Source organism: Prinia subflava, chromosome 12, assembly GCF_021018805.1.
Source record: "Prinia subflava isolate CZ2003 ecotype Zambia chromosome 12, Cam_Psub_1.2, whole genome shotgun sequence".
Classification (NCBI taxonomy): domain Eukaryota; kingdom Metazoa; phylum Chordata; class Aves; order Passeriformes; family Cisticolidae; genus Prinia; species Prinia subflava.
The window spans coordinates 17,391,418-17,412,132 of NC_086258.1; the positions used below are offsets into that span (position 1 = coordinate 17,391,418).

Sequence of the window (20,715 nt, forward strand, 5' to 3'; positions counted from 1 at the left end):
AAAAATCCCACTGCTTTTTGTTCTTAGAAATGCAGTTTCTTATGAAAATTGCCTTCAGATAAAGGGACAGTCACATTTGTGTGATTGCCAAATAACACTTGGGGACTTTTCCAGTTAAATCTCTCTTATTTGGTTTGATATGTGTGTGTGCAGGTTGGTGAGGGTGAAGGTGTAACAGGGAGCTTTGTGTGGGACTCTGCAGCTCAGTGGCTGTTGCTGGAGGGTGTCACTGGTTCAGAGCTTTGACACCCAGCGTGCTGCAGGCTTGAGACAAATACTTCACTGTAAATGCATTTGTGCTGTGCTGCTGGGGCTAAGCTGGGCTTCTAAATCTCTGAGATTCCCACTTCACATCAGCCAAGGAGAATGATCCCATGGATTGATGGAGCAGGAGGAGCTCAGCTTGGGTTTAGGAGATGCTTTGCCTTTGTCACTGCAGGGTTCTAGAGCAGTTCAGAGGTGAGAGAAGGGTGGAATTTCATTGCCACAGCTGCAGCTTTTCACATTCTGGTGATCTGAGAGGGTTTTTGAAAATCCAAGTTGTTTAGCTACTGCTTCCTATCTATTCAAATGTTTTTTGTCTAAGAACTTTCACAGAATCTTTTCTACATTCCCCTCAGAAATTTCCAGTCTAACGTTTTGATGCGATTTTTTTTCTTTGTACTACATGAATCACTTTGGTCAGGTTTACATGTAGATGGGTGTGTACATGTGCATATAGATCTGTAATAATGCTGAAAGTTTTAGGGTTCAAAATCTGCCCTTTTTCCAACTCTCCAGGGGAACCATCTGGAATCACCGAGTCAGGTTTCTTGAGGACAGAGTCCTGAGCTCCTGGACATCATTCACCATCTGGAATGCTGGCAAGCAAGGCAAGAAGCTCTACAGAAGCTTATCACCAGCTAATCAGAAAAAGGTGAGCTGGAAAGTAACATTTGTACAAACCCACACCTTCTTCATATGCCCCCGTGATGCTTCTAATCCAACACAGCAAAATTCTTATAAGATATTTTGTCCCCAAAGTGCTAGTTGATAATTAATATACATTGGGGCAGTTCTCAATATTCTGTGTGATGTATTTCTTCTTTTAAAATGTCATGATATTTTATTTAGAGCTTATGGTGGGCATGGAGAGCAAGAAATGCACCAAGTTCCTGCTAAGCACAGTAGTAGGAGAGACACAGCTGTAGTAGGCAGGTACTCAGGGTGAGTAGAGCAAGTCTTTATTTGGGTTCTGTGGTACTGAACTGCCTTGTCCAGGGTCATCCATAACTGCTTAATTTTACCCAGCTCCAAAGTGGATACTGGACACGTTCCTGGTCACTGTGAGTCCCTTTGGAAAGCTGCATTGCCAAAAAAAAAAAAGGGTTTGGTGTGGGCTGAATGGGTGAGTAGGAACTGCTGGATGTGACTGTTCCATTCACATCAGCTGGAAATGCTTATATTTGGCAGTGGCAGATCTTTCTCAGGATAGATTTGTCCAAGAGTCTAAATACCTCATTTTTATAGCCTTTTCTTGTGTGCAATAACTTTGTGTTAGATAAAGGCTTTAGGGCTAGTGTCAAATGACTCTTTCTTATAAAGAGCCACAGAACATTCATTTTATTGCTGCATGTGTTTTTCTTTTCTTAAGAATATGGATGGGAAGACAAAATGACAAATACATATAAAAACCTGATTAATGTTGTGGCCCTCAGACCACACACACGTAAAAAAATAGAAGACATTTGTGTACACATAGTTAGAATTACTGAATAGGCATGGGAGACTCTCAGACAGTAAATGTGCAAAGCAAAAACTGAATTTCCTGCTTGGTATTCCAGTGCCATGGAATATCCATGGAACAGCCATTCCAGTGCCAGCCCCAGTCATTGCCATCATGTGGCAGTGGGTGACTGTATGAAAAGATATTAAATGCTGTGAATCACTTGATTCATTCAGAGAGGACAGAGCTGTCCATTAAATATGACTTTATCTTAAGGCAAAAGATGATGTATTACCTCCATCTAATTACCATTTTCTCCTCTTGAAGGTCCAGTTGTGTAAAACTGTGTGATCTTAAAAGGTCCAATATCCTTGGAAATGCAGGCAACTTTGCCAAAATTAGCTGTCTAATTTAACTGAGATTTAACTAAATATATGTATGCTGTATGTATTAATTTATTATGACCATTATATTCTATATGTTATTTCATTATTATATTATATATTATAATAATAGCAATTATAGTTTATTTATATATATATAAATCTATCAAAGTATAAAACCAAAATTAAGTTTAGACAGAATATAGCTGTCTAATATTAATTGTAGTTGGTTTTATACTTTTAAGTCAGTTTGGGCTCCTGAAAATGTCACCTGTGCTCTGTTTGACTGCACACTTTTATTGAGATGCAGAATTTCAGCAGATGCTCGGACTGACTTTGGCTGGAGTGTGGAGTCACTGCAGGGTTGTTTTCTCAATTGGCACCAAGTACCTGTAGGAGATTTGTGACACATACTCCTAGGATAAATAATAACCCCCCAAAAACCTACCTACAGCTTGTGTTATTTTGTAATTTTGAAAAGAACTCTACTAAATCCTCAGGAAGAGAATTAATTAATTTGATCTGCCAGGCTTAGGGTGTGTAAGAAAACATATTTTTCAAAAAAAAAGAATGTTTCTGGTATTTTTAGAAGCTGGTAAACAAAGCAATTGCATTTCTTACCCTGCCAGGGTCTTTGTGGGATGTTTGAAAAGCTCAGCTCTGCCCTGTGCCAAAGAGCATTGTTTCTTAGAAAACAAAATTCAGGCAATTCCAGGAAGCAGCAGTCTGTCTATGTTCATACTCACTAACAAATTATGACTTTAGTTTGTTTGGAAAACAGTGTGAATGTGAATTATGGTTATGCCAAAAGAGAAAAGGACACCTCAGCAATTCTCCCTTTTCCCTCAGCCATCTGCTTGGTGAATATTAAAATAATGCTCTGTCTCCAAAGGAGTCAGGCAAAAATCCAAGGCTCAGGATTTTTTGCTAAACAGCAACACACGAAAAAAAATATTCCACTAGTAGATTTTTTTTTTATGAATTAATTACCATGATCTCATTATTCTTAGGGAAATTCTGCTTCCTGGCTGTCCCCTCCTTGATTCACACTGCTGACAGTGGTTCAGTATTAGCATTTCTGCAAGAATGAAGTCAAACAGACCTTTTTTTGTTTAAAACACATCCGTTGTGTCTATAATTTGCAGCTGAAGATGGAAACCAAATGTTTTTGGGATGCTCCATGTGCCTGGAGGGTTTCTGAGCTGTCTGGTCTGCTCTTTTAGTCTCTATCAAACTTTAGCTAAAAGGAGAACTTAAGCATGAACATTTTGTGTCATTTCTGATGGCTGAAAATACCATTCCAGTGGCTCATGGAAAAGCAGGGGAAAGGACCAAATAAGCATCAGCTCATCAGTGAGCTGGAAACAGTGCTTGGACACAGCCAGGCCATGACATTCCTCTGTGACAACCCTGTCTGCTGTGGCAAACAGAAAAAATATTTTGGAGGACCTTTTCCCATTTCCAAAACCATCCACTGCTTTCCCTTTGCCTTTTTCCAAGGGCAGCATCACCAGACCTTGTGTTGCAGCTCTGGTCCCTCAGCTCACTCCCACAGCCAAGGAAAGGCCAAGCTTTGTAGCATTTTGACCATTCTAAAAGTGTGTGAGTGGCACTAGCAGAGCCTGGAGTGGGGACACTGAAAGCAAAGAAACATGAATAAAGGGGAGAATATTCCCCATAACAGTGGAATGGCAATGTGAAAAGTTAAAAGCCTCCAGAACAAGGAGAGAGATGAAATTTGAAAGTTTTTGTTAAATCCAGGTATAAAACACCCTAAAATGACATGGGGGAAATTGAGGCTTCATATTGGTCTGCAGTGAATCCTTCTTGGCCAGGAAAACTCCCTGCTCTCTCCATGTGGGAGGAAGTGCTTTTTGCAAGCTCTGTTTTGTCAGCACAGAGCTGGGCACACCCAAATCTCACTCAGGTTTGCTCTGGAGGGATGAGTCTCTGCAGTGAGGTCCCACAGCTAGGAAGGCAGGTGTGTGCTGTACATAATAAGGGAAATGTTTTATGTCCAGAGTTTGGCAGCTTAATTTGCATTTTGGATTCTGGTGTTAAAATTCCCCCGTGACTTTGGTGTGGATACGTGCACAGAGGGGGAAGCTGCTGCTATTTTCAGTGAAATGGGGTCTAAATGGAATAATGGAACGCATTCTTGGGCTTTGAAGATATCCACAGCTTCTATCCTGGCTGTAGTGCTAAAGAGGTGAAATAAAAGCAGCTCCTGATATAGAAAATCACTCAGATTGTGACTGCTGGTTCCATGTCATGGCAGAAGCTGTTTATTCCTCTTTATGTCTCTTGTGTTTGCCATTGGCTGTGTCTGTTTCAATTGCATTGTAATGCTTTCAGTTACTTTGTTTTGACATGAATGGCCACAATTGATTTTGCTTTTGCAGAGATGTATATTAACATGCTCCCGAGGCTTTCTACAAGCTTCAATGAAAGAATTATAAATAGAAGAATTAAGAGGGTTCACTAGAAGTTTAAAACAGATGGGGGATGGAGGAGATGTGGAGGGAATGCAGCAGGGAAGATCTGCTCAGGATTTTGTAGGGTTTGAAGGTGACTCTGAGGAGAGCAGCTGATGTTATGAGGAGGGAGAAGTCAAAATGTGCAGGTGACCATTTATTGAAAGGGTTTTCCAGTTTTCTGTCAGGCTCTACTCAGTTATTCACTCTCCCATGTGAAAATTGCCTCTCATGTCCTTCCAGCACAAAGGGACCTTGAGAATGTGCTCATTATGGGTTGTTGCTTTCTGGAAATGGCAGCTCCAGACCCAAACCAAACCACAGGTGAAGATAAGATGGGGAATAAGATCCTGTGAGGATCATTCACCATAAAAGGACATCATAAACTGCTGAAATCTGCCAGTTTTTCCATTATGAAATCTGAGTGGAATGGGAAGTGTGAGGAAACACTCTCTGCAGTAGCCAACGAGTCACACAGGGAGCAAACAATTCAATTGTGTCATCACAGCAGAGCTCAGACGCAGGTAGCTGCATCCCAGGGCACTCCTCTGCCATTCCTGGTCCTTCAGTTGTGCATTGGAGGAGGATCTGCTGCCCATTAATCTCCTTTTCCCCAGGGAGGTCTGATAGCCCCAGCCTGGCCCTGCAGAGCCCCTGTGTTTATTAGGAAGAGCCAGCCAGAGAAGGGATTTTATCTCCCTCAAATGTGTCTTCCTCTAGCAGAGGTTGTTTCTGAGTAAATATCTTATCTTCTGAGCTATGTAAACTTTCTCTTACGAGGGAGAAGGCGATTTCTCCTTTTCCCCTTACACTGCTGGTAATGGAAGTTGCAATCCATATTTATAAATTGACTTACAGTAGTTCATAGCTTGCCTCTAGCAGATACTCAGCTGTCTCCTCCAGTTTTGAGCTGAGAGAATTAGCGGTGTTCTTTCCTTTGGAAATGTTGTAATTATGCAGATTTTTATACAAGTGATGTTCAAAACAAAAACATGTAAGAATTCATGTATTTTAGTAACACTGAGATGTGATCTGAGGACTCCGTGGTGTCACACTGTCAGAGGTATTGCCAAAGAGTAGTTTTGCTAAAAGGAGAGGGAGGAAAAAAAGGCAAAATGAGACTCCTTTATGGCTTTATAATTCACGGTTACTCACAGGAAGACAGGAGTTCATGTGTGGATAGATGTTCTTCATAAAAGCTACAAGAAAGAAGCCCATTAATGCAGGAAAATAAATAGGTGTCTCTGGGTTTATCCTGATAGTGTATAAAGTAAATAACTCCCATAAGCCTGATGCCCTGACTTCTCCTTATAGCATAAACAACTGTGCCTAAGTCCTGTATTTAGACTCCAAACATAGCTTTGCTTTAATTGGAAAATAAATAGTGTGTGTCAGGAAAATAGTTGACTTACATTTTGGCCACCCACATGGTGTGCAGCCTGCAGAAAAATCGCCCATTCAAGTCTGACCTGTTTTATTCTACTGTAAATACCAGGTCTGAGCTGCCTGGATCCATTGAGAATTATACAGGGGAAATACCTCAGTGATAACAAAAAAGGGTTTGAGCTCTTTCCATCCTCCAAGGGGGATTTGTCACAGACTCACCTGTGTTATTCTTTTCACACAGGGGTTTTGTGGGGGCTGTTCTGGGGGCTGGGGAGTCACTGTGGAAAAGGGCAGAGTTTTCTCCACCCAGAAATTTGAGTGAAGGCCCAGGGTGAGAGGGAGGGTTCAAATTAATGGCAATTTAGTGATTAGTGATGAAGTGTCTTTGGACACAGACTGTTTACAAGGGGATGTAGTGACAGGACAAGGAGAAATTATTTTAATCTGACAGAGATTGAGATTGGATATTGGGAAGAAATTGATTCATGCTGAGAAGTGCAGGCACCAGTTAGGGGTTTCTGTTAACTGGGTTATAACACACTGAGGGTGCTCAGTGAGGCTTTCCAGCACAGACCTTGCAGCTGAATTCTCAGTTACTGACAGAGAGTGTAAACAGAATTTCATTTTACCTCGTGTCATAAGTTTTGGTGGTTTATTTTGGCTTTTATTATCTATAAGAGTATAAGCAGCTCCAAAAATAGCTTCATTTATTGGATGGTAAGTCAACATATTGGACTGTATTTGTTCCTGGAACTCTGTTGGGTTGAGATTGAAGGCATATCCTGCTAAATATTGTTTATTATGATCACAGCTTCCAGGACAGTAAAACACAAGTGGTAAAACTGAGATTTGCTGAACACTGTGGAATTTTAAAGGTGGTTAGCACAGAATGAAGAGAATACAGCCAGGGAACTTCTCTTCCCACAGTGACTTCTACTGGTTCCCTTCATACACTCATATTTATAGATCTCTGTGTGTGTGTGTACACATCCACAGCATCTGATTTTCCTGCTGCAACAAAGCATTGCAGTGGGCATGGAATTAAGGCCAGGGATGTGGAGTGTATTAATCTGTGAAGGAGCTGCTTGTGTGAGTTCATCTAACCCAGCTGCACCAGTCACAAACACCTTGTCCAATGTCCAGGACCTTCCTGAATTCCCTCCTTCCTTCCTATTTCCATTCCAGTGCTGACACAGGGTTACTGTGCTTGGTGCAGTCCCTGCACCAGGATCACCCAGAGCAGATTCTGGATGTGCCTGGAGTGAGGAATGGGATTCCTCACTCACACAGCCCCACCATGGGAATTCTGTGTTTCCTTCACGTTCTCTTCTCCCTTTGGTGCCTGTTCCAGCAACCTCTTCTCCAGGTCTCCTCTAAGGGGCTCCAGGGACTGTCCCTGCCCACCCCCTCCAGTTTACCCTCATTTCCCTCATTGCTTTGGACACTGGTGCTTTGCAGCCTTATTTGCAGTCCCTTGATGCTTTTGTTTGCATTCTCTTGCCACTGATGTTTAATGAGAGAAGTGATATTATGGTATTGGAAAAACAATGTTTCCCTCTACACAAACAGAATGAGGTCACTTTAGGTAAAAGAAAACCATCTTAAATCACAGGAAGAAAATGTGTGAGAGAGATTTTAGACACGGAGAGCCAGCCAGCCTTCTCAGCCTCCTCTAACTTAATAAATTAATAAACAGCTGTTTGGCTTTTCAGATTTTCTCAGCAGTAAGTGTTGTTAATCAATTTTTAATGGGGCAATTAAAAAGATATGAAAGCTGCTATCCAGCTTTCACCAGAATAATTGATTTCTGTACAACCTTAACTATCTCAACTGTTCTGCTTCAGCATAAGAGCTCCATGTAGATCATATGAATAGATCCAACAGGAGTCAGAGGAAAACACAGCCATGTTTATTTTAAAAAGTCCTCCAAAATGTTCCTGGCAATTTAGTGGCTCAAAAATAAAGCCACTGTGTATTTTAGATGGCAGGCATTTATTCTGCCTGCATATTTATGAGGAATGCAAATAAAAACCCATCTGAAATATCTGCCACCTAGGGCTGCCAATAATGCTTTCATAACTCTAGTAAGAATAAGCAGAGTAAAGCAGTAATTATTTGTGTTCAAACATCAGATCTGCTGAACTTTGCAGTTAAAAAATGTAAGCCCATAACCATAGGAATTCCCAAATTTGGTGTGCTGGAATTGAGGCTGGCACTGCAGAGCTCCCAAAGCAGTGGTGCAGCACCACAGTCCTGTGGTGTCTGGGGTGCATTCCCTGCGAGAGAGGTTTTTGTTACATCTCATCCTGGGCTTTAGTGGAAGTGCCAAAACAAGGATTCTGGGCTCTGGGTTGAGTTTACTCCCTGAGGATGGGGTTGGTGGTGTTCCTTATGCAGTCAGTGACTTAGATCAGAGTGTGCTCATAAGACAACTGCAGAATTTTCTCAACTCAAGATACACCCAGAAACGATTTAATAAGGGTTTGAGCTGCAGAGGAGGCCAGGGTGCTTTGCCTTACTCCTGTGTCCATTCCCATGCCTGCAGCTTTGCTCCCAGGGATACATTACAGGTGAAATGATGTTATTAAAACATTCTGCTCCTGTTCTGCAGGTGACTGCATTCTGTGATGTTGATGAAAAGAAAATAAGAAAAGGATTCTACACTTATGAGGAATCTGAGGTGAGTTATAACCACTCTTGTGTTCTTTATTGTGATCTAGAAGTGTTCTGGGGAATGTGAGGAAGGAATTTGTCACTGATCTTGTATGTTGTGTAGAAGTTTATTTTGGTAAAGAGGCCCTGACAGAGGACTGGAGGGCTGGGTATGGACACTGGAATCCAAACTGGAGCCAGGACTGTCAGCTTCACACTCAGTGAAGTCAGTTTAGAAAGAAAAAACTTATTCTGAAAGGATTCTGATCATGGGGTAAAATAGGCTTCACTGGCCGGTTTGTCTTCCAAATGGGAGTAGAATTTGGTTTATGGTGGAAGGAACCCTCAAAATGAAAAGTTTTCCAGCAAGTTATCTTGTAAATCAAATTACCCTGAGTTTGCCAGGGAGTGGGACTGAGGGAAAGAGGGACAGGAGGGCTCCTCCTCAGGTACAGCTTGTGCTCAGCCTGGAGCAGCTGTGCAGTTCTGGAATGGAAAACACGGAGTGCTTTGAGCTGCATGAAAGCAATTGGGAATCAGCATTTTAGCCTGGAAAGCTGAGGGCACTGCCCTGCAGTTCAGTGATACTGTGGGTGTGATTGACACCGATCCTGGGCATTGTCTTCCTAAAACAAACCCATTTTCCCAGATCAGCTGTAAAGATTGTACTGCAAGTGTTGTGAATCCTTAGAAAACCCTGCAGCTTGGATCCCTGTGAAGTCTGCAGCTTGGATCCCTGTGAAGTCCCAGCTGAGCATTGAAGCCCTTTCACAGCTCCCAGCAGCAGGGAAAGATCCTCCTCCTTCTCTGCTCTTGTGCCTGCTCCGATGCTGGCTGAGGGCACAGGAACTGATGCAGCTCACTAAAATGGCAAAGAATTAACCAAGAAAAAGAAGGAACATAGTCTGTTATGTTAGGTCTGTCTGTTATAGGCTGCTGAAGCTGCATACTTTGCCATCAGATCAAAGAGGGAATTGTTTGGGAAAGGGCTGGAAGTAGAGCTTGGAGGTGAGGAGGAATCAGTGGAGCAGTGAGACCTGCTCCTCTCAGCAGCAGAAAGCTCCAAACTCAGATTTGGTGTCACTTCACACAACTGCACTGAAACGTGATGGTCACTGAAACAACGGGCAGAGAATGAGCAAGGTCTCTTTATCATCATGGCTCAATATATTTTTTTCCCCTTTTAGAGTTTAGCAGCTCCTAAAACCAAGCTAGCAAGTAACCTGAGTGCTTCTGTACCCCTTCCTCCTGCAGGAGAGACCAAAACCAAAAATTCCTGTGTGTCACTTCAGGGAGGCGACTCCGCCCTTCGTGATCTGCGTGAAGCTGGTGAGTTCCACTGCAGGAGCAGCACTTGCTCCTTAGGAAAATCAGTTTCTAGTTACTGCAAGTGCCTTTTCCAGAAGCTTTTGCTGTACAGTTGAAAGGCTTTTTTAAATCAAATGATTGTGCAGGGTATTTTGGAATTTAAATCAGCAGTATTGGGTGAAATTAATAATAAGAAAAGGGACAGCTTCTGTGAAGGAGCTGGATCTGTTGTACTTCCTTGCCCAATACCCCAATGAGCACATGCACTCAGCCTCCTTTGGGCCAAGTATTTTGCAGCCCCATATATGGTAAAGGCTTTGTTTTTAAATCAGACTTTAAAAGCCATTTTGTTTAGCCTTGCCAGTTCTGAAGCATCTTCTGTATCTGACTGTGGTAACTTATTTCAACTGGCTTAATTGCCCTGATAATATAATTAGAAGATGCTAACCAGCAGTTCTTCTGCTGTTATAACACAGAAGCTTTAAAATAGCAAATGATTGCAGTGGTGAACACCAATAAAAACCCCTCTGACAGCAACTAAAACCTGCAGCTCCACGAAGCCTGACATTGTAACGCTGTGCTGGATCTCTTCAGAGATGGCTCAGATGAATCTGCTCTCCTCTGGTACAGCCTGATTTTACCTTGGCACTCCCAGCCTCACGATCAGCTCTGAGCTCTGCCTCTGGGTTCTAAAGCCAGCCTGGGGGTGCCTCGGGGCATTGTCGTGTATTGTTGGTTGATAAACTCTTGGATCAGCAAGTACTATTACAACTGATTTAATTTTTCATGTAACAGTGGGTGGAAGTCCCCAGACAAAACATCTGTGCAACCTGTTCTAAAGCACATTTAATCTGTGAAGCCTTTACAATGAGACTATTATACAACAGCTTGTCTGCAAACTCTGCTCTCTGACTTCAGTTGGGATTTCAGGTCTATTTTTCCCCTCATGGCCACTGAGCATTTTCTGCTTGCTTATTCTTTACCAAGCTAAATTCATCAACATCTTCTGAAGAAGGAATTGTGCTTTAAGGGGTTTTATTGGCTTTTATTTTGCTGTTCGTGGTAGGGGGTTATTTTTCCTTTTGATACAGACAAAACCTGCATGTTTCTATGCAGCTTCAAGAGGGTGATTTTGGAGATTAGATGTGTTTATTAAGTGGGTTGTTTACAAGAAGTGACTCTGTTGGCCATGTACTTGGAGCAGCTCATTTATTTTTTCAGGCAGTTCCTTCCTTGTGAGCACTGGCACGGCTTTGGTACCAGAGCAAATCCTTCTGGAAAAAGCAGGCATCCTCTGATCTCTGCTCAGTTTGCATTCTGTGATGGCTTCACAGGCAGCTGGAGCTGGGATTCTGCTCTGTGTGTGTGAGGTTTTGTTTTTTGAAGAGAGTGGAAGTGTGGCTGTAGCTGCTCAGAGCAGCGTGGCCCTGCAGAGCCACCTCACCCAAGGGCTTGTGTTCCCTGTTTGCTCTCACTTAGGTAAAAGCAAAATGCTCAGAAATGCTGCATTGTGCCCTGGCTTGCCTTGGATTCCAATGGCTGGAAATGAAAGGGATTTTTATTTTTCTGTCACAGCAGTTAAATTAGTTTGATTGTATAAAGTTTTCAGAATTTTTGTCAGATCTTTTATTGTACAGCCCTGCCTGGTTTTTCCTGTGCTCTGTCAATGAAAGATTTGTCTTTAACTCTGCCACTTAATTTAGCATCTGGTCTCTTATGTATTTTTTTAACCCCTCTATAAAGCAGGGGTTTTTTTCCAACTCCTTCAATTCCAGTTTCAGTGGGACTCCATTTCTGTAACTTCCTATCCTAAACATTCACAGTTAAAACTTCACCCTTGTTGTTCTGGGCCAACCACACAAACACGAGCAGCTGCTTTATCTCCCACCTGTGGTGTTGTCAGCGTTCATTTTTGGGGGTTTTTTTGGTGACATTCCTTAAGATCAGTAATTAAGGATTCCAGGAAGACCCCAGTGCTCAGGAATGCTGAAATTGCCCTGTTTTCTTAATGACATCACTTGAGGTTGCTCATGGGCCAAACGTACCCAGTTCCTGCCCTGATAACTTGACTGGGGCTCAAAAGGAAACACCTTTCACTCTGCAGAGTACTTCATCTGCTTGATGAAGGGCTTGTTTAATCAGACAGCTTTATCAGTGCTCAAAATCCACCAAACACTTCTTTTGTCCAAATCACTCCCTTGGTCCATTCTCTGCCCATGTCTGGGTCAGCAAACACAAGGGCAGAGCTGGGCTGAGCAGCCCTTGGGTGCTCCAGAGCAGCACAGCAGAGCTGAGGAGTTGTCTGATATCCCCCCCACACTGATTTCAACAGTAACTTTTCAACATACTGTGAATTTCTGAATAGAAATTATCCTGCCTTGGTTTATTTGTTTAGTTCTGCAAACGGGACTTCCTTCTGTGGCCTAAAGACTCAGTAACCCAAACCTGTTACAATCTGGAATGAGTTTATCTCATATTCTTGTTCTTCCCTCACAGGACCTGACAGGTGGAGCCTTTGAAACAAACCTGGGCACGCTGAACCTGAAGGAAGGGGTGGATTATTACCACTTTAACTAGACCAAGGTGAGGCAGTGCTGCTCTCTGTGGATCTGGGTGCAGGAAGACCAAACTCTTCAGAGGTTTAGAACTTTTTAGTCAGTTGTGCTTTGTCAATTTAATCTTTGGGCTGAGTAACCCCTTTGTAAGGGAGGTCACAGTTACACCAGGGTGATGCTGTGTGCTGAGTTTTACTGGTGCACATCACTCAGTTTGATTGGGAAATTGTATTTCTAATTTAAACACCCACCAAGCACAGGGTTACCAGAGCACTGCTACCACAGAGAAGCCTGTGCAGTTTTCTGTCCCACTCTGCTCGGAGCCCTTCCCTGCTCCCAGAGAGCTGCTGGTGTTTCCCAGGGCTGCCCCAGAGGGAGCAGCCTCAGCTCTGGGGCTGTGTGAGCAGCACAGCTCTGTCTGTGGCAGCACCTGGAGCCAGCTGAGCCCCTGTGCAGCTCCTCCATTTCCACTGCACCTTCCCCTGCTGGAATGCTCAGGCTGTGCCAGCAGAGCTTGTGCTGTTCTTGCAGCAGAGACCTACAGGTGTAACTGTACAGCCCCAGATCTCTCAGGAATGTTCCAGAAAATTCCCTTGGAGTGGCAGTGCAGCAGCACAGGAGCTGTGGGTGAAGGAGCATCTCCTCCTGGGATGTGTGCAGTGGGAGTTCAGAACCACTTGATCAAGAGTCAGTGAAGCTCCACTACTTGCAGCTGCCAGTCCAGCTTGCAAGAATCCTTAAGAAGCATTGAATAATCTCATTTATAGTTACTTTCTTCAAAACCAGACAAAATCTGAGCCAGGCAGCCTGGAGCATTGCAAGTGAACACCTCCAGTTTGCAGCCTTTACTTCACAGAGAAACTGGCTTGGTTTTAGCTTCTCTGGCTGAATTTTTCCTTGCTTTCAAATTTGTAGAGATGTGTCTATATACACACACAGCCACTGTTCAAGGGTTGGGATAGTGGGATTTAATTACAGCCATGAAATAACAGCGTAATTACACTGTGATGTAGCCTGTGCATTTGACCTCCCCATCACATTGATCTCACTAAAGATCAATTTCAGAACTATTTCATTTTGTAGGGGGTAAGAAATGAGCTGCATTCCTGGCAGCTGAAGAACTGACTCACCTTCTTCAACACTGAGTTTACCACAAAAAACAATTTGTCTGAATTAGTTACATAAAGAGCTGTTATGAGAGACTTTGACATCAGCTGAGGTGAACCCTGGGGGGTTTTGTTTGACTATGACAGGAATGACAGACTTTTCCACAGGGACCCTTAATGCTTGGGATGATTTCAAGATCACTGAGTGTTGCCATTCTCACCTCTGAAAAATAAACCTTGAAGAGCCCAGAGCAGTAGGTCAGGTTTAATTCTTGGTGTGTGTACAAGCACAGGCTCCGTTCAGTCAGGGAGGTACAAACCACTGGCACCAAACCAGACAGGTCAGTGTGACAGAGCATGACAAGAACCTGCCAGACAGCAACGTTAGAAACTGAAAACAAGGAATTCTGCTTGTCTTCCTGTGGCACCTCTGTGCGTTCAGGCAGGCTCTGCCTCTCCTGTGCAGCAGTGCATCCTCAGCTCTGCTGAGCTCCTGCATCTCAGGGTGCCACGGCTCAGCCTCTCCCATCCTGGCAGCACAGGAACCACGAGCTCCAGGACAGCCCAGCAGGCAGGGCTGCTGCTCATGCTGAACTCTGCAGGACAGAAAGGAAAAGGACAGGTCACAGGGAGCCAGCATCACTGTCCTGGCACTGTCCCAGCCGTGTGACTGCGCACCTCAACAGAAAAGAAAAGGCAAAGCTGGAATATTCAGTCCTTTTAACACCACGGTTTGAATTCCCCTCCAGCAAGTTTTATTTGTACAAAATTTAAAGGAGTAGAAAGTGTTGATTTCAGCTGAAGCCAACTTCATTCACCTTTTTATCCTGCCAAGCTTGTCCTCCTCTTTGGCTTCTCCCCCTTGTGCCGGGTGCTGGGCACTGCTGGGGACAGCACTGGGGACAGGGGGACAGCTTCAGTGGCACCAGGAGCTGGCAGTGACACTCACTGCTTCCTTATGCCCAGGGGTGCAAGAGGTAAAGCTCCAAACTGAGCACAAAACATCCAGATCCCACCTGTTCCAGCTCCAGCAGAGATAGCTGGATGTGTATTTGGCTATTTCTTATTATTTTGTTTATTCTAGAGACAGTTTTCTCCTAAAGTATGGCTTCTCTCAGCCTTCAGTAATGAAGATTAAAATAAGGGGGTTTTTGAGATCAGAGAGTTCATCTCATAAGATCTCTCATTTTGAGCATAACTTTTTTATTACTTGATTAGAAAACCTTTAAAAGCAACACTCAGGTCAGTTTTTGTTCTAAAAACAACTCCTTGTCTGGGCGGGAGATTCAGATTCTTGTTTTCCAGAATTATAAAAATGTTAGCTGAGGTTTCTTAGAATTGTACTAAAAGCAGATGGTAAAAACTGGAAAATGAGTGAAGAAACCGCGATGAGGCAGCAGGAGGTCTTTGAAGGGCATTCATAGTGTCTTAAGTATGAGCCTTTCAAGAAAGATAAATATTTATATATACACAGTAACACATATTCTTTAAAACACTAAAAACCTTTTCTAGAACCCCTACCAAAGCAGAGTTCTGTACTTGTGAAATACTGAGCTGGGTGGGCACATCCAAACTATCTAAAAATATACATTATGTATAAATATATAAATATATATACACACACATTTTATGGTTTTGTAGCTGTTCATGCACAGAGGCTGCAGCCCTGTGGTTTGCTCACCACCTCATGTCATCATCTTGCTGTGAAATTGAGAAGTTCCTGTCTTTCCCCTTTCCCCAGGAAGGGCAGAGGAGCAGCGGCTGCACATCTGTGTCTGGAATGCGGCGCTGCCAGCCTGGAATGCTCTCTGGAATGAGGCTGGAAGGGCCTGAGGCTGCAGCTCCAGCCACCCCACGTGCTCTGCAGCTGGCTGGGAGCATCCTGGGGGACACCTCCATGAACAGAGCAGCCCTGGAGCACATTCCCAGCTCACCTTGGGCACCAGCTGGGGTCTGGGCACTTTGAGGAGGTCGCAGAGGCAGTTGCGTCTCTCCCTCACCACGGGCAGCTCTGCTTCCCTGCCAGAGCAAAGGTTGTTCCCAGTTAATTCAGACACATCCACACAAGCCCTGAGGGATCCAAGCCCCCTGCATCACAGTGGGTGTGTCCTTTCAGGCACATTTCACATGGCAGGAGTTGGTGTTGTGTCACATTTGAAGATTAATGGAGCATTTCTGTACCCCCCTAAGTCAGATAAACCACAAATACCCACCAGATCTGCCACAGGTAACCAATGGCTAATGAAATGTCCAAGACTGTTCTTTTATAGGGTTTTATATTAAAAAACTCACTCATTTATACAACCCTTTTCATCAGAAGTTCATTTAATTTATTCTCTAAAGTTACTGGACTTGGAGAAGACTCTTCCAAAAAAGCAAAAAAGGGCGAGTTAGAAATAACTTCAACCTTTTTTTTCACACCTTGGATAATTTGTCTTATTTACTACTGGAAGCTTTCCTGTGGCTAAACAAAGTGTGTTATTTATAGAGTAATTTGTTTAAACTCTGCATGACATAATTGTATGATAAAGTCTCTGGAGACCCAACAAGGAAAATATGTGTATTGCAGTAATTACCATATTCCTTCAAATTCTCATTTGCCTTCCTGCTGCTGATACTTAGGGTAATTCAGAATTTAGACTGATTATTTTAGCACTGGGAGAGCTTGAGGAAAACAAGCAGCTCACTGTGACACTCAGCAACAACTTCAAATCTCCTTTTCTGTACACAGCTCAAATCTACCAAGATAAAACAATTAAGTTTGGAGTAAACAAGCTCTTTGTCTTTCATCTCAGGGCAATGGGCACTGTGCAGCAGGGTACTCAGGGCTTGCTGCAAGCCAGAATAAGCCAGGCACACCCTAAAAATGACAGGGTGAAAACAGAATATTCATTTTTCTGGAGTGTTTTTCTGGGGAAGTGTTTTGCTTTGATTTTAGGAGCCCAGTTGTTGATGAGCAGAGCTGAACTGCCACTGCTTTTCCTGTACCCTGGGAGTGCTGGCCCTGGAGCCATCCCTGGTTCAGTGACAGCCCTCAGCTCACCCTGCTGCAGTGGCACTTCACAAATTCCTGATGCAGCTCCTGAGCTGCTCTTAACTGCAGCTTTCCTAATGGAGCTCTGAGTCACACCCAACACAATCCTAAATTTCCATGTGCAGTTAAAGAAGGAACTGTAACCACAGGCAGAACTGCTGGTTTGAACTCCTTCAAACCTGAGACTCTTGTTCTAATTTTGCACAGGAAAATTCAGAAAAGGAGCAGGAGCCACCCCTCCTAATGATAAACTCAGCTTTCTTTTCACAAATAAAAAGTTCTTTAAGCTTAAGCATGGAAATAAACTGGAAACTACATAAAAGCCAAACAGTGTAACATGCAGTCTGCACCTCTGTCACCCACCCTTTAAGGTGTTTTTGTTCTTTCAGCTTGTCTGGGATAAATTTATTTCCATGAAATGTCAATGAAGACAAAAAGCCATTTAATATAATGACTAAATAAATGATATATTTTTCTACATTTGTCTGTTCTCTGTGACTGCTGTTTGGGGCAGCAGCCCCATGGCCCAGATCTGTGACAAGGAAAAATGTTTGACAAGGCAGCAAATCTAATAAACTAATTATTATCTTCAAATTCTGTATTTTTTCAAATCTCCCAGGCATGCAACCTTTTATCAACCTGCCCAGGTGATGATAATGCCCAATGCTAGGATTTGCAGAAAGGGGAAAATCCAGTGCCCAAATGCTCCTGTCACTGCAGAGGTGCTCATGGAGTGATTCCTTTGCCCTAAAAGTCACAGATTGTGCTCATGAAGAACAGGACCCTCTACCCCTGCCCCTGGAAGAAGGTAACAGATTAGAGTAGGGAAAAAAATGAATTCCATTCTGTGACGTGGTTGTTTAATTCATGCCATCCTATGCCTGGGAAACATCTGAACTGCTCCAGTCCCAAATCTTTGCCTGAATACAACGCTTGTAGCATGTTGAGTAATTACATTTCATGGGAGATTTGAGCTGTTCTGCTAATTCTGTTGTTTTCCAGCTTGCAGAGATCCTTCCTTTCCCCAAATCCTGCCAGTGCTCATAAATGCCAAGAAACTGTCTGTACACTTGAAGTTTGACTGTTTGCACAGCCCAGTCTCTGGTTCATGGAAAACTTCCAAGATTTCCTCTCTTTTTATGTTGTTTAGAAAAATATGGGCACTTTACTTTATCTACTGGTGATTTTATACATCCCCCTTGCAGCGGGCAGTATCCTGGAGAGATCTTTGGAGCCCAGGAATTCCTTGCAGCACTGATTTTGTGGAAGCACTAAAGAGCTGAGCCTGTCACTGCTCCCAGCTCCCTCAGGCAGTGGATTTTGGAGCTGCAGGGCTCAGGGAGGTGCTGGGGCAGCAGGGCACTCACCAGTTGGTGTCACTGAGGATGGCCATGGCCTGCTCCAGCGTGGCTGCCTCCACCACGTCGCTGTAGGTGAGCAGCATCTCGTACACCTGGCTGGCCGTGGTCTTGCGGATCTGCGGGGACGGGCAGGATCAGCAGGGCAGAGACACAAGAGTGCACAAAATGGAGCTGAGAACGTGCAAAGGCTGCAGTACTTACTATAGGAAAGGGATGGCAGAGGAGGAGGAACAGCTGGAAGAAAACTTTCTCTCTCATGTCTCCTTGAAATTGAATCAGGCCACAAAATCTAGAAGATATCAAAAGAACGCAGATCTTGTAAGTGCACAAGTGTGTTTTGAGGAGTAGGATGAAGATGGACATTGGGAAAAAGGTGGGGAGGGGAAGCTGTGCTCTCTACAAAGAAAAAGCAATTGATTCCCTTTAAACATCTTCAGGACTGTAAAAATTTTAAACCTTGTTCAACTTTATCAGATCATGTTTCACTTCAACCACACAGAATTATGGGACTCTCAATCCCAAGGACACCCTTCAATCCTGTATATTTTTATGTATTTTCCACTGAAATTCCACATGAACCAGACCTAACTGTTACATCTGGCAAGTTAAATATCCTTCACTTTCTAGGAGAAAAGATTGATTTTATTAACTCACACTCCTATGCTGGAGCGAAGCTTCCGGATGTCTTTGGACCTTTTGATCTCTTCTTTACAGAGGGTGAACAACTTCACTGGGAAGGGATGGCTGAAAAGGGGAAAGAAAAAAAGATGAGCAGCAGGTTTCAGCAGAATTTCTAAGACGTTTCATGATTGTCAGGACATCAAACTAACATTCCAAGGCAAGGCAAGACACACTGCAGGGTGGTTTGTGCTTCCCTCCAGCAGCTCAGGAGAGTTTGGCCACCACGTTCCTGGGTGGTGTTTTTTTAACAAGAGAGGGAAGAAATTATTATTAATTATTTACACTGCTGTTATCTGTGTGCTGAGGAGTGAACTCCTTTTAGCCACACAGGTTCAGTCCATGCAGGATAACCAGCTTGCCATGGCTTGTGTTTGAACAGTGTGGAATGAGCAGAAATACCCAGTCAGGAATTACATTATCCTACAGCCAAATAACAGACTGGTGTCATCGTGGTCATTCCCTAAGGTCTCCAACCAAACTTTACATAAAAGGGGATGAATGTTGTTCTTAACTACTGCACCATTTCACAGCCCAAATTCCTTCAGTGATTCCAGACAACGTAATTAAACACAGGGCTCACAGTTCTATTACGTGTACAGGCCATGAAGCCATCTTTAAATATATTTAGCAAATTCTTTTCTTTTTCCACACAGTCTGGGAAACGTGATTCTCACAGCTCTTTCCCAGACACTCGTACAAACACAAGTGCTGTTAGTTATTCCAAGGATCTATCAAAGAGAAGGAAAGGGGGACTAATGCTTTTATTTCAGTTCAAATTATTTAATCTTTTACTTGCCACACTCAAGGCTGAAGTGCCACAGATGCAAAAGAAACTATTTCATATTTGTCTGGTGAGCACAATAACTTCTAGGCTGCGTATTTTGGAAACCTCACTGCTTTGTGTAAGGAAAGGAGAAAGCAAAAATAGTACCATTCATTTTCTGCTACCACAATTCAAAGCTGTGGATAAAAACTACTGAAGAAAGCTGGGTACTGTCATCTGTTGAAGGGCAGAACATTTAAAATAAGATGTTTATAGGAGTGCCAAGATGTTTTGTTAAGGTAATGTTCCTTGTTCTGTAGAGTTTTCCAGACAAGAGTTAGTGGTTTTTAATGACTTATTAAATTTTGTAACAAAATCCTGGCATGTGCTGGCAAATAGTGACCTGTTTAAAAAAACTGAATAACAAATCATGGTAAACTGAGGTAAAGAGTTCTACACAAGGTGGGAACAACAGACCTGTGCAGGAATGAGTCCGTGTGTGTCCACAGACATGGATTTGTCTGGGTGGGTGAGGGAGGAGCTCTCTGAATGCTGAGATGTGGTTTGTCTTACCTTGGTGGAGTTTGCCCTCCTCCCACCCCAATTACACAAAGACCCTGTGCTAATTACAGTCCCTGGCTCAGCACAGGCCAGGCCATGCAGTGAATTAGGTGAGATTTAAACTGCCTGAACAACAGGGACATCGCTGTGAAGGGGAGCAACAAAGAGCCCAACTGGAACAAGAGCATCTGGAATACATTTAAAACATGGAACCTCATGAGCAGCATTTTGTGTTTAAAACAGATGCACTTTCCTTTCTGTTGGTTGCCAATTCTACATTTGCAATAACCAAACCTAACCTGTGTGTGATCTCAAGTGACTCAAATAGCTTGGCCTCTGTAAAGGAAATTGAGAAAATTCCTTCTCCTGTGTGGGCACCGTGCCAGCATCAGCACTGGGGGAGAGGGATCAGTCTGAAGTTCTCTTTGCATTCTGGGCACACATGGCACTGCCAGGGGTGCTGGTGTCCCTCCTCCAGGGCAGCTGGGTCACAGCAGTGCCACTGCCATCGTGGGGTGGGACTGCCAGCAGCCACTGCAGCTCCGCTCTTAAAATAGCTTAAAAAAACCAATCTATGAGAGCATGGGTACATGGAAATGATCAGCTGGAGATCAGTGGGGACACAGACTTTCCTAAAGCACCAGAAAAAGCAGAGAGAATACACAGGTGCTTCTGCTGGATGTAAGAGAGAAACGCCACTTCCTACCCCAGAGATCCTGAATTGCCATTCCAAGGCTGTTCTGTTC

General features: G+C 43.4%; 2 protein-coding genes across 5 annotated transcripts in view; one reads left to right on the plus strand and one right to left on the minus strand.

Moving 5' to 3' along the window:
* The window catches only part of B3GNTL1 (UDP-GlcNAc:betaGal beta-1,3-N-acetylglucosaminyltransferase like 1), a 97,131-nt gene extending 81,683 nt beyond the window's left edge, over positions 1-15,448 (plus strand). For all 4 annotated transcript variants that reach the window (XM_063408887.1, XM_063408889.1, XM_063408890.1 and 1 more), the window contains 5 exons: positions 781-916; positions 8,560-8,628; positions 9,855-9,929; positions 12,405-12,491; positions 15,311-15,448. In XM_063408887.1, coding sequence (XP_063264957.1) covers positions 781-916; positions 8,560-8,628; positions 9,855-9,929; positions 12,405-12,485 — 361 coding nt within the window. In that variant the 3' untranslated portion in view covers positions 12,486-12,491; positions 15,311-15,448. The remainder of the gene's footprint in view (positions 1-780; positions 917-8,559; positions 8,629-9,854; positions 9,930-12,404; positions 12,492-15,310) is intronic.
* The window catches only part of TBCD (tubulin folding cofactor D), a 104,316-nt gene continuing 97,419 nt past the window's right edge, over positions 13,819-20,715 (minus strand). The window contains exons 36-40 of the mRNA XM_063408886.1: positions 18,619-18,708; positions 18,166-18,253; positions 17,971-18,080; positions 15,504-15,588; positions 13,819-14,165 (exon numbers count right to left, since the gene is read on the minus strand). Coding sequence (XP_063264956.1) covers positions 14,154-14,165; positions 15,504-15,588; positions 17,971-18,080; positions 18,166-18,253; positions 18,619-18,708 — 385 coding nt within the window. The 3' untranslated portion in view covers positions 13,819-14,153. The remainder of the gene's footprint in view (positions 14,166-15,503; positions 15,589-17,970; positions 18,081-18,165; positions 18,254-18,618; positions 18,709-20,715) is intronic.